A 13,606-nucleotide genomic window follows, 5' to 3' on the forward strand; every position below is an offset into this window, starting at 1 on the left:
TGCTAAGAGCCAAGTATATGATGCATGGCATTTTTGGTGGAAAGGTGACGCCAGCTAGCCATTGAGATGATATGATTATGTTAAGATTTGCATTCATATGGATATTGGACTCCTGCTGTTCACCTAGGCCGGCTACGGGACTCCTGGAGAGTTCCCATTGGTTGGGGAAGTACAGTAGGAGGGAGTTCCAGGGGAGGAGCACTCTCTGCGGGTCCGGGAGGAGGCCGCGTGGGTGGAAAAAATCTGCCCGGGCGGTACCGGACATTGGCGGCAGTTTCAAAAAATAAACTTTGTTCCTGCTTGAGTGGCTCGTGATTTTGTGCCCAGCCAGACTGCGGCAACACTTATCTTCAACAGGTCTCATTTTCAAAGTGCAACTTGAAAAAATGAACGCAACAGATCAGAATCTGGATGGGGAACTCTGCAGCCCAATCCCTGCAGCCCTGCTAAGGGTTTGTTGTGTGCCGATGAATGGGTCCCTTCTTTTGTAAGGAAGAAAGAAAAGGGCTTTGACTCTCCCTTTTACAATAGATGACTACAGAATTGTGCTCAATTATTATTTTTTTAAAAAAGGAATGAAAGGCCTATTCGAGCTTTTATTTTGACAGGGATGGACTTTCAAAGTGGTGCTGAGCTCCTGGGCTCCCCAGTCATCCCCAGCCAGAGACAGATCAGGCACAATGTGCTTATGCCCGGGGCCAGAGGATCCCAAAGGTCACTGGCTATTTCTTTTTCTTCTTCTTCTTTTTTTTTTCCTACTTAACCCAATCAAATTTGGCTTACTTTACTACAAGATTTCCTTTTAAAACTCATGGAGAGGGCTGGAGATGTGGCTCAAGCGGTACCACGCTCACCTGGCATGCGCGGGGTGCTGGGTTCGATCCTCGGCACCACATAAAAATAAAATAAAGATGTTGTGTCCACCGAAAACTAAAAAATAAATATTAAAAAATTCTCTCTCTCTCTCTCTCTCTCTCTCTCTTTAAAAAAACAAACAAACTCATGGTTGTGACTCCCTCTTTATAGGTCACCAATCATAAAACTAAAACCTAGAGCTTTCCCACACTATGCTTACTAGCAAGGTACAAGGTCCAGGCCTACAATGTGCAAGTTACAAGGGGACTTTAAGTCACATTAGAAAAATTAAAACTCTAAATTCTATAGTTTTCAACACTTGAGAGTCAGAACTATTGTTGTACTAACACGAAAGGGAGTGAAGCTCTCAGGCTATCAACTCCTCGTGGGAATCCAGGTCAGCCAGCCTGTTATACGGTTCTGATATGAATGATGAGATGACGGAATGTAAAACAGCGTTCTAAGCTCCACTTCTCAGAGGAGACAATTTGGTGAAGGCTAGATGGCTGTCACTTGTGATGGTGGTATAATGCTGACCTTGGGATTTAATGTCCTAGTCACCTCTGACTCAATGGCTCCAATCTGCCCGGGGCCTAGGCACTGGGACAACACCAGGACTTGGATTTTACATCCAATGATTCCTGGATCCTCTCTCTCTGCCCTTCCAAATCCACAAGCACCGGGATGCTTGGCTGGCAGTTAGGGTGAAGCCCACCAGACAAATGGGCCTTTCATTCTCAGAATTGGGCCACATACTGCTGCTCTGAGAACACAGAGAGAGAGTGACTGGGAGTGAGAGGGCCGGGAGGAACTCCTGCGATTCAACCACGCCAGAGTAAAAGGCTGATGGCTCTCTCACTGGACCTTTGGCCCCAGACAGACCTACCCTGTTAATTCTGTACTCTGCTCTCAAGAGTCCAGTCAAGGGGAGGCCACCAAACACCAGTCACCATCTGCACTATTGGAAGGTCACCACCCTCTTCTTGCAGATAGCATGCTGTTAGCAGCATCTGGATATCTAGAATATCTGTGAGAAAATGCCACAGCTCTCGGCCATAATTTTGAAATTTCATATTTCATTGCCACAAAGAAAACTTTTTTTGTAAACTGGTACTAAACAATAAGATAAGATATATGCCAGGTGTGGTGGTGCATGCCTATAATCCCAGCAGCTCAGGAGGCTGAGGTATAGGAGGATCTCAAATTCAAGTAAAGCCTCAAGCAACTCAGCAAGACCTCTTTCTAAATAAAATATTAAAAAGGGCTGGTGTTATGATTTGGATGTAAGGTGTCCCCCAAAAGTTCATGTGTGTTATAATGCAAGAAGGTTTAGAGGAGAAATGATTGGGTTATGAGAGCCTTAAACCCAATCAGTGAATTAATCACCTGATGGCAAGTAGAATCTCTCTCTCTCTGTTTCCTGATCATCAATGTGAGCTGCTTCCCTCGGCCACACTTTTCCACTATGTTGTCTTGCCTCACCTTGAGCCCTGAGGAATGGAGCTGGCTGTCTATGGGCTGAGACTTCTGAAACCATGAACCCTCAAATAAACTTTTCCTCCTCTACAATTGTTCTGGTCGAGTCTTTTAATCACAGCAGAGAAAAAGCTGACTAAAACAGCTGGAGATGTGGCTCAGGGGTAAAGTGCCCCTGGGTTCAATCCCTGGTATCAAAAAAAAAAAAAAAAATTAAGATGAAAACAACCCATCTCTTAATCTGGGTGACAATGAACAAACTATTAAAGAACTAGTAGAGTCATTTTGAATGATTGTTATATATAAGTGAAGATGTGTCTTTATAACTCATACTTACTGAGAAGTACCTGGACACACTGAAGGCAATTTTACATTTTTAGAAGACACGCATGCGGGACAAGGTAACACTCTTGTTTTCTCTTAAACAGAGGATTTTTCAATCAATTGCCGTAGTTTCATGCAGAAATAAAAAGCTACTATGATAGTGTGAACCAAGTTTCAAGTCAGTGCTAGGAATGAACCATAAAAGATGTTGATTTGGTTCAGCTGACAGATGGCTCTGACTAGATCCTGCTCAGATCCTACTGGTAGTGCCTGGGGAAGAAGGAGGCCACGCAGGAGCCCTTCTCAGGACACACCCACCGACAGCTACATTTTGACAAATGAGTTTTCCGTGTACATAGTCTGACTTGTGAATGGCATCTGATTAAAATCATCTGATTTTTATTGTTGATGAGACCACTGGAAATCAGACCCTGGCTTGAGTACTATGTATTAGTTCAGTGAAACATGGAGAGCTTTGCGGATACCCCCAAGTGTCCAGAAGAGCTGTTTCCTGGGCAAGAGCTGTCACCACCTTCCTGAATATTTTATGGTAGTTTAGATGATGATGAAAGCACATTTTCCCAAAGAATAAATAACACTCTGTGAAAGGACAAGTCTCAGGACTGCAGAGAAGAAGGGAGGAAGAAGTTTCTTTTTAATTCAAAAAGCTTTCTAATGGCACTGAATGGTGAGTGCAGTGCTCGGATCCACTTTTCAAACTGAAATTAATGCAACTGATGCTCCTTAATGCTCCTCCTGCAATGGAAAGCACAGGGGCAGAAGGCCTGACTTACTCTATGGTCCAGCACCAGCTGAAATGGATCCAGTGCAGCACTGGAAAGAGGCAGGACAGGCCCTGCTGTCTAACTGAGAGCCTCAGCTGTTGGGCCCATGGGCGCAGGGGGATTCCCAGCTACTGCCAGTGAGGTGAGGGTGAGGGTCCCGATGGGCATCCCAGATGGAAAGTGAAAAGACCCTGGTCCCACACAGTCCTCAAGAGCACAGCAGCACCTCCCTCTGCTGCCAAGGATCTGCTGATCAGCTGCTGTGTTCTATCCTTAAAGAGTTTCTTACTTCTTCACTGTTAAAAACATAAGCTCTCCCCAGGGCCAGATGCTAAGGATCCCTGTACACAACACACCGAATCATCCTCAAAGCAATTCAAGGCACAAACATTTTAATTTCACACCTCCAACGAGGAGAATGGTATTTCAGGTTGTAGACTACAGAGGACAGATACAGACAAGTTTCATTCCAGGATAAATTAAATCAGTTTGAGAGTCACTGGCCGCAGAAAAACATGAAGACAACAATATGGAAGAGACGCACAGACCCGCAAATAGACCTGGGCAGGACATCTGAGATGACTGAATCTTACTTCCCTCCTAACTGAGGCCAGGAGAGGAGTGGGCCTTGGCAAGATCAGTAGCCTCAAGGGTAGGAAAAGGATAAAAACACCCAGGGGACAGTGAATGAGACCCTTCCTAAAAGGCTATTTCCTTTGTCATGCCTGAGCACCCTCCCTACGGAGAAAAACATTATCTGTCTAACAAAGGACACAGAAAAAGGAGTTATTTCTCTATGACCAAACCTAACTGGTAGTAGAGTGAGTCCTGTGGTCCTGTTGTGCTCATTACTATTTTTTTTTTCCAAATCATTATCAAATAATAAAATGGCTTCTCTATTAAAAGAACACACACAGTAAAACTTCTCAACACAAGCTGTACGTGTGTTCAGAAGGACTGTGGATGGCAAGGACTCCAAGAAAGAAGGAGAGAGATCAGGGGCCCTTTTGTGCTACTATAACAGAATACCTAAGGCTGGGTTATTTATAAAGAACAGAGGTTGGGAAGCATTCACCAGATGAGGGGCTGCATCCTGTGAGGGCTTCTTGCTGTGTCATTACATGGCAAAGGAGAAGAAGAGGAGGAACCTGCAGCTTCAAGCCCTTTTATTAGCTGCATAGGGCCATTCCTGAGGTGGGGGCCTTGTGACCTAGGCTCCTCCAGTGAGGTCCCAGCACCTAACACTGTTGCACTGGGGATTAGGTTTCTGACACATGAACTTTAAGGGACACGTTCAAATCATATCAAGGGATGACACTGGTCAAATTTGAGTAAACGTGAATCTGGAAGGATTTTGCATCTGAAAATCACGGGTTTTTGTTGTTTGTTTTTTAATCTTGTTGTAGTTGTAGATGGACAGAATGTCTTTGTTTTGTTTGCTTATTATGTGGTACTAAGGATTCAACCCAGTGCCTCACACAGGGTAGAAAAGTGCTCTGCCACTGAGCTATAGCCCCAGCCCCAGGTTTTTTTGTTTTTATTTTTTTTTTAATCCTTAATTCAAGCAGCTCACTTGGTCTAACCTTCTCCCAACCACAACTAGAGAACAAGCCTCAGTTCTGCCATCTGATGAATGGGAAAACCCAGGTACAGAGAGCCTAAGATAAAGACCCAGGACAGCCCAGCACATTCATGGGGGGGGGGGGGGCGCGAGACTAGGAGCAGGCCCTGGGGCCAGGCTGGGGAGGCAGGGTGTGCCCAGAGCTACCTCCATGGACTGTCCTTACACTCGGATTCTGCTCCCTGGCTGTGCTCTCACTGCCACCTTCTGATCTAACCTTCCCTTCCCAAATAGATTCTCCTGCTTCACAGAGAACCAGCCGGAGGCAGCTGCACCAGGACTCAGCCAGGCAATCAGGCTAAAGTCAAGTCCTGATCCTGCTGACAGCATGTCCCCTTGCCACAGTGTGATGAAAATGGCCCCTGGCTTCCAGCCTCCTCCCAAACATGTCACCCCAGTCTAGCCACGAGAAACACAGCAGACAGGTTTCAAGAGGGGCCTCGTTTTAGGCAGCTCTTTTGCTGCTGTGACCAAAAGACAGGAACAGTTTTAGAGGAGGAAAAATTTACTTGGGGCTCAGGATTTCAGGGGTCTCAGTCCACAGATGGCCGGCTCCATTGCTGTGGGTCAGAGGTCAGGAAGAACATCATGGCAGAAGGGGGTGGGGGAGAAAGGGACTCAGGAGATGACACCAAGAAGCAGAGGGAGACAGACAGCTCCACTTGCCAGGGACAAAATATAAACCCTAACGGCACACCCCCAGAGATCACCTCCTCCAGCCACACCCTACCTGCCTGCTTATCACCCAGTTAATCCCATCAGGCGACTAATTTACTGATCAGGTTAAAACTTGCATGACCCAGTCATTTCGCCTCTAAACCTTCTTGCATTGCCTCCACGTGAGCTCTGGGGGGAACCACAACAGGCCTCCTGACCAGTGCTCCTCAAAAACATCAAGATGAGCAAAAATAAGGAAAGTCTGAAAGACATCATAGCCCAGAAGAGCCTGAGGAGACAGAACCGCTAGCCCAGCGTGATGTCCCACGTGGGATGCTGGAACCACAAAGCAGCATTAGGTAGGAACTAAGGGACCCTGAACAAGGCAGGGACTCAGGTCCATCAGAGCACACAGGCTCTGCTTCATGACCTGAAATCCATCACCATGCTGAAGCCAGATGTCAGCAACGGGGCCTGCGCCTGGCAATAGCAATGATTTCGTGTAGGAGTTTTGTGACTTTATTTTGTCCTCCTTTTCACACACCCAGTTCATGACGTCCACTTGACGCAAGGCCAGTACCCCAACCATCCTTTCTAAGTCACACAAATATGTATTTTAAGGCAGAATGGGTTTTATAAAAAACCAATCCCTACACACATTCCTTTCCCTGCAGACTGATCCCCACACTGTCCTTAGTTTCCTGCTTCCCACGTGTCCAAGGGGTGAAGTGAACCCTCATCACCTGCAACAACCCTGTCCTCGTCCACTGGAGCAGGCCCTTCCTGCTGCCAGCAGATGATGCTAAATGAATCGGGCCGAGGTCTGGCCGTGGCAGGCGAGTGGTCAGCGGCTGCTCAGTTTCCACTGCGCTTCACCTGCCAGCCGCTCACCCCTCCCCATCTTCTCCCCCACCCCAAAGTCCTCTAGATGGACAGCATGTCTAACCCTCAGGAACATTCCAGCAGAGTTCTCGATCCCCACCACTGCAGCACTGTCCACACCCCAAAAACGAAGCCTCAAAGGAAGTCCCAAAGCGAAATGCCTCCCTCCCTTCACTTCCAAACCCCCATGCACGATGCACTCCCCACACAAGGTCCCCAATATTAAGACAAAATATGAAGCATTTCCTACAATGAGTCCCAGTTTTATCTTGTTCTCAGTTTCACTGTATTTTTATTTTTCCACTCCTGTAAATTACTATAGGACTTAGGTCCCCGTCACTAAAAATATGATGTCAAAGCCACGTCCGGGCAGCTCCGTCACCCTCCCCTGCACCCTCCCCTCCACTAGTCATATATCATTGAAAGAAAGTCTCCTACCTTTCGCCGAGGCTTCTCCACAACTGTGCACCTGCAAGAGGGAGAAGGAAAATGAGAGACTTAACCAAGCTGCGCTCTCCTGAGGCATTTCCCAACTTAAAAATATTACAAGATATGTAAAGTGGAACATTGAGATCTTTAAGCGCGGCAGACTATCAGATCTTATGATGTATACTGCTGGTGCCACGACTAATTCAGGCAGTTAATTCACAAAAAAAAGTTAGTGAAATCCTACTACATGCAAAACAGTTGAGTAGGTGCCCTGAGGGATGGAATGCTCCAGCACACACAGTCCCTGCCTCAGGGGCTTCACTGTCCAATGTGGCAGACCAAATGTGTGCTCCAGTAAATGTGAACCCAGAGAGGCAGAGCAGGAACCGCACAAAAGGAGTAACCATGAGGGTGGGGGCGGGGGGGAGTATGTGGCTGCTCCAGGGAGCATGAATAATAGAGGTGGCTTTGAAGGTGAGTCTTGGCACCATCCTGGCAAACTGAGACAACTATGACTGGAAAAGGGAGATTTTTATCTAGTCATTCTTTTTTTTTTTTTTATTAGTTGCTCAAGACAATACAATGATCTTGACATATCATACATTTGATTCAAATAGGGTATGAATTCTCATTTTTCCACGTGTACAGATTGCAGGATCACATTGGTTATACATCCATGTGTATACATACAGCAATCCTAGTGTCAGTTGTATTCTGTTGCCCTCCCTATCCCCCCTCCCCTCCCCTCCCATCACTATTCTCTACCCATTCTACTGTGACATTTATCTCTCTCTTTTTTTTCTTCCCTTCCCCCTCCCACCATCATATATGTATTTTGTGAACCCATGAGGGTCTCCTTCCGTCTTCCGTGCAATTCCCCTTCTCCCTCCCTCTCCCTCCCTCCTCTTTTCCTTGTTTCGTGGTAATCTTCTTCTCATGCTCTTCCTTCCTACTCTGTTTTGAGTCACCTCCCTTATATCAGGGAAGACATTCGGCATTTGTTTTTTTAGGGATTGGCTAACTTCGCTTAGCATAATCTGCTCTAGTGTCATCCATTTCCCTGAAAATGCCATGATTTTGTTATTTTTTAATGCTGAGTAATATTCCATTGTGTATAAATGCCACATTTTTAATCCATTCATCTGTTGAAGGGCATCTGGGTTGGTTCCACAGTCTAGCTATTGTGAATTGTGCTGCTATGAACATTGATGTAGCTGTGTCCCTGTAGTATGCTCTTTTTAGGTCTTTTGGGTATAGTCTGAGAAGGGGAATAGCTGGGTCAAATGGTGGTTCCATTCCCAGCTTTCCAAGGAATCTCCATACTGCTTTCCAAATTGGCTGCACCAGTTTGCAGTCCCACCAGCAATGTACAAGTGTACTTTTTCCCCACATCCTCGCCAGCACTTGTTATTGTTTGACTTCATAATGGCTGCCATTCTTACTGGAGTGAGATGGTATCTTAGAGTGGTTTTAATTTGCATTTCTCTGATAGCTAGAGATGGTGAGCATTTTTTTGTGTACTTGTTAATTGATTGTATATTCTCCTCTGTGAAGTGTCTGTTTAGATCTTTGGCCCATTTGTTGATTGGGTTATTTGTTTTTTTGTTGTTTAAAAAACTGGAGATTAGCACTCTATCTAAAGTGTGAGGGGTAAAAATTTGTTCCCAGGATGTAGGCTCCCTATTTACCTCACTTATTATTTCTCTTGCTGAGAAAAAACTTCTTAGTTTGAATATGTCCCATTTGTTGATTCTTGATTTTAACTCTTGTGCTATAGATGTCTTATTAAGGAATTTGGAGCCCAACCCCACAAGATGGAGATTAGGGCCAACTTTTTCTTCCATTAGATGCAGAGTCTCTGGTTTGATTCCTAGCTCCTTGATCCATTTTGAGTTAACTTTTGTGCATGGTGAGAGAAAGGGATTCAGTTTCATTTTGTTGCATATGGATTTCCAGTTTTTCTAAGCAGGAAGAGTGAAACAGGTGGTATAGCAATACCAGATTTCAAACTATACTATAGAGCAATAGTAACAAAAACAGCATGGTACTGGTACCAAAACAGGCGGGTAGACCAGTGGTATAGAATAGAGGACACAGAGACCAATCCACAAAATTACAACTACCTTATATCTAGTCTTCTTTAGGTACAAGCTTATGTCTAGGCACAAATGAAAGTATATAGACATGCATATAATTTGCTTTTTAAAATCTCCAGTGACTGTCTTCAATGGCTCATTTTTTGTTTGTTTGTTTGTTTTTTGCAGCCCTAGAGAATAAACCCCTGGGTGCTGTATCACTGAGTTATCCCCAGTCTTTTTTTTTTTTTTTTTTTTTTTTTTTGAGTGAGAGTCTCACTAAATTGCTGAGGCTAGTCTCAAACTTGAGATTCTCCTGCCTCATCTTTAGAGTCCCTGGGACTATAAGCATGTGCCAGCACACCTGGTGACTGAGTCTTGATATTATACTCAAAATAATAAATGGCCATGAGAACATTTCTGTATGGTCAATCAGACAAAGGGTCAAAGGTGTTGTCCTTATGTTCTTCACAATCCCCTATCAAAGGTCCAGGTGATAAGTTAACTTCCAGGAAAAAGTTTCTCAAAACTGTTTTCTGCATTTCCTCAGACCACCAGAACTGTGCAATTAAGTCTACAGCTCTACCATCCTGAACATGCCCCATCTTGTCTGATATCAGAAGCTAAGCAGGGTCAGGTCTGGTTAGTACTTACATGGGAGAACTGAACAATTAATCTGATTTCCTTTTTGCCTTGGTTGCCTGTAAGCAAAGGGATAAACCTGTTGCTCAGAAATGTTACTCTGTTAGACTTATGCTCCTCTCATAGACCTCTTGTAAACAGCATTATGTTTTATGTCCCTTCAAACTCTTTGGAGTTAGGTGGCATATAAAAGCAAATCAACAACAACTCAAGAGAACCCAGGCAATTGTGAGCAATAGTGAGGTCCCAACTAGAGTTGGGAGCTGGATGGACTCAATTCTACAGACATCAGCACACCTTAACACATGACATTTCCATAACAACTCTGCAGCCAAGAGTCGGGAAGGCAGACAGTGCTTTGCTTGTCTTGTTATTTAACCTGGCGGAATAAGTATGGTTGGTGGACAAGAGAACAAGGACACTTAGAATAGCAAGGTCAGAATCTCTACAGTCTTTGAGCATGGACTGGGGAAATAAGCAGAGAAGGGGCTGGGGGACAGTGTATGAGAGGCAAGGGGCTGAGCAGGAAGAGTAAATCAAGAGTCCCCGAGCCAGCTCAGCAGGAGCAAGGGGCCAGGGAGGGTAGGTGGAGGGTGCAGTGGCAATGGAATTTCAGACTTTATAAATGGTGGACATACAGTACTTCCAAAGGCTAAGATCAAAGATGAAGCTACCTAGCAGGTGATCATCCAGCCATCATCTGAGCCAGAGAGAACCACAATCAATGGAAAGTACATGAAGATCTAAGTGGACCACAAGCCCTACATATCCCTATTCCATAGCAGCAAGAATGCTCAGAAAGTGGCATAAACAGATAGTCCAGATTTTGCAGAAGGGAGAAGGCCTAAAGGGATAGTGGTTGCAAATGCTTCCCACTGGTAGCCCTGGGGAGTGAGGGGAACACTGGCTAAGCCCTCTTCCTATCCACAGAGCTGTAGCTAAAGATCTTAAAGAGAGCCTGGGGTGGAAGTGGCTGGTTCTACTGCAAAGGGGAGAAAGAAAAGGTGGTCATGATCAAGTTTAGGAATGGGAGAAGAATTCTCCATGGCACAGAAGAATTCCCCAGAGCGGAAATGATGGATTAACACAGGGGCACATGTGCTCAAGGAGCCTGTTAAAGAGAGAAAGGAGAGAGATCTGCTGCAGAGCATGGCCTACTCAGACCAGACACTCACAATAGGATGTGGGTTCCCTTAGGTTTCACAAAAGCTCATTCATTTGATGATAACTCTGCTCCCCCATCCCAACTGCTTTCTATTTCATATTAAGCACCTAGGATGGTACCAAACATAATAACTAGGAGTACCCAAACTCACAGAAGTAGAAAATAGAGTGGTAATTGATCAAATTACATTTTTATGTATGTACAAACATCCCACGATAAAACCCACCAATCTGTATAATTAAGACTCACCAATAAAAATTTTTGAAAAAGAAAGAAAGGTAGTTGCCAGGTCCTAGGGGGAAGGTGATGGGGGACTAGTCACTAGGTGCAGATGTTCAGTCATCAAGAAAAGTCCCAGCCAGAACTGCTATGCAACATGCACCAAGGTAATAACACGGCACTTGAAAATTTGGTCAGAGGGTTTAAAGAAGATAACAACTGGGAGAGGAGTTCAATTAAGATCGTGAATATCTCCAGTCACAAATGTGACTGAGACAGGGGGAAGTAGCAGAGCTGCCCGGTGGCCCTGCGGCCTAGTCTTCCCCGGTGTTGTGGTGGACACAAGCCAGCTATCTGCCAAGAGTGGCTGACGGCTCTGACTGAAGCCATGGAACTACCAGAACCACATCTGCATCCATTGGAGTGATTCTGTGCCTCCCTGGGACTGGGCATCATGGCAGTGCGCTGTGCTGGAAGCCCCCACCGACAGGCTCAGCCAGCCATTCACCAGCTCAATGGGGTCTTTGTCCTAAAGACTCTCTAAAGGAGTCTGAGGAGTCACCAGGGTTTCTCAGTCGCAGACTGGGGAGCTCTGGGAAAGCACAGTAATGAATTCCATCTTCCTTTTTCTTCTTTCTTGCAGAGAAATGCTATATTCAAAGCAATGTCACCCAGTGAAAACCCTGAGAGAAAGACAGGCCTGAGACAAAGGCAGGTCCCCCAGGGCAGACCATAAGGGCTCTGCTTGGGCAGAGAGCCTGGCGTGTCTAGATCCCCATGGAAGCCAGTGCCTGGCAGAGAAGGAACTCAACCCAGAATGACTGACCAGTGAACAGACACCGTGCTATCCTGAATCTGTGTCCGCCAGCAGAGGAGAGGCCACTGTGCCAAAAGTACTTCTGTTCCATGCTCTTAAATGGCCCTCATACAACCCCCTGGTGTGAGGATGGTTCCCCCATTTAGCAGGATAAAGAGGTTCTGGTGGTAAAGTAGGCCGAGTCACCGTCCTGAAGATATCAAATCTTCATCCCTGGAATCTGGGAATGTGACTTCATACAGAAAGAGAGCCTTGCAGATGTGGTTGGGTTAAGGAATGTGAGATGAGCAGATCACCTGCCACCCGGGTGGGCGCCAAAGGCAATCCAATCACAAGTGCACTTGGTAGAGACAGGCTGAGGAGGATAGATGACAGGCAGAACCCACCAGAAGCTAGGAGAGGCCAGATTCTTCACTAAGGCCTCCAGAGGGCATCCAGATCTCTGACTTCTTGATTTTGGTTCAACAATACCAACTTGGACAAGTGGCATCCAGAACTGCGAGAAAAGAACTTTCTTTGTTTTGAGCCACAGCGTTGGTGGTATTTTGTTACAGCAGCAACAGGAAACTAACACAGTCTGTTATATGGCTTCTCTACAGCTAGAAATGAGTGACCCAGTATGAGAATTAGACTCTTTAGGCTGGCATTCTTTCAATTCCATAATATTTTAAAGGACTGAATCTCTGTGATGTACAGCTTTCCTATAATTCATGAGAAGGAAGTTTCTGCCTTTGTGTAACCCATCAAGTCAGGAAGTCAAACTAGAAACTTAAGATCTTCGTAGGTCCACAGAATGGAAGCTGAAAGACTCCCTAATTGCCCTTTTCTCACACTTGGCCCCTCACACAGAGATCAAGTCTTAGTCTTCTATGTTTGTCTACAATTTATAACCTGTGCCCAGATGAGGACCAGATTTGTCATACAACTCAAAGCACCAAGATGCTCAGCTTCCTCTGTGGATCAGCTGGGTCTACCAAGATAATATGGCTGCTGAAAAAACTTGCAACTGGCTATAACTTCTAGGATTCCCCTCCCAGAGGTTCTAGAGGGGGAGCATGTTATAAAAGTTTATTTGAGAAAATGGTTAAGAAACAAGGGGTTGCTGTAGACCACTCAACAAAGCCTTGCACAATATCAAGGAAATAGATGCTCTGCCTCTAGGTGACCTCAGTGCATATGTGGCAAGCAGGAAGAATCAGAGTGAGCACCTGCTCAGGTTGAAGCTGAGGCAGTTCAGTGCCTGCTCTCTGAGAGAAAGGGGTAGGGAGAGAGAGGGAGAAAGGGAAGTATGTGTACAAGAGTATAATCGAAATCTTCAGATTCATGAAACACATTAACTGAACAAAAACAAATGTGTTCACCTTCCAAGATGCTAAGCAAGAGGGAATTGCTTCCAAATCTGGAAACACACTAATGTAAAGCAAACTTCCTAAAAATTGTTTTCACAATGATTTAGTTTAAGAAAAGAAAGATGTTAAGTAAACCAGATTTAAAGCAAATCCACAGAATATCTCAATGGTAAACCTGTAACTGTGTGCATTCTTGGTTTCATGTGGGTGTTAGGGAACAGAACATGCCTCCTGCAAAAAGGACCTCAATATCTCCACCAGGATGAGACATCTGGGCAGTTCTTAAACACATTGGTCCACATGGGTCTCA

General features: G+C 45.3%; 1 protein-coding gene across 1 annotated transcript in view; it reads right to left on the reverse strand.

Moving 5' to 3' along the window:
- The window catches only part of Retreg1 (reticulophagy regulator 1), a 140,414-nt gene that overhangs the window by 85,644 nt on the left and 41,164 nt on the right, over window positions 1–13,606 (reverse strand). Inside the window, exon 3 of the mRNA XM_015497367.2 lies at window positions 7,039–7,069. Within this exon, the coding sequence (XP_015352853.2) occupies window positions 7,039–7,069 (31 nt within the window). The remainder of the gene's footprint in view (window positions 1–7,038; window positions 7,070–13,606) is intronic.

The sequence above is a fragment of the Marmota marmota genome, unplaced genomic scaffold, assembly GCF_001458135.2.
Source record: "Marmota marmota marmota unplaced genomic scaffold, marMar, whole genome shotgun sequence".
NCBI lineage: Eukaryota > Metazoa > Chordata > Mammalia > Rodentia > Sciuridae > Marmota > Marmota marmota.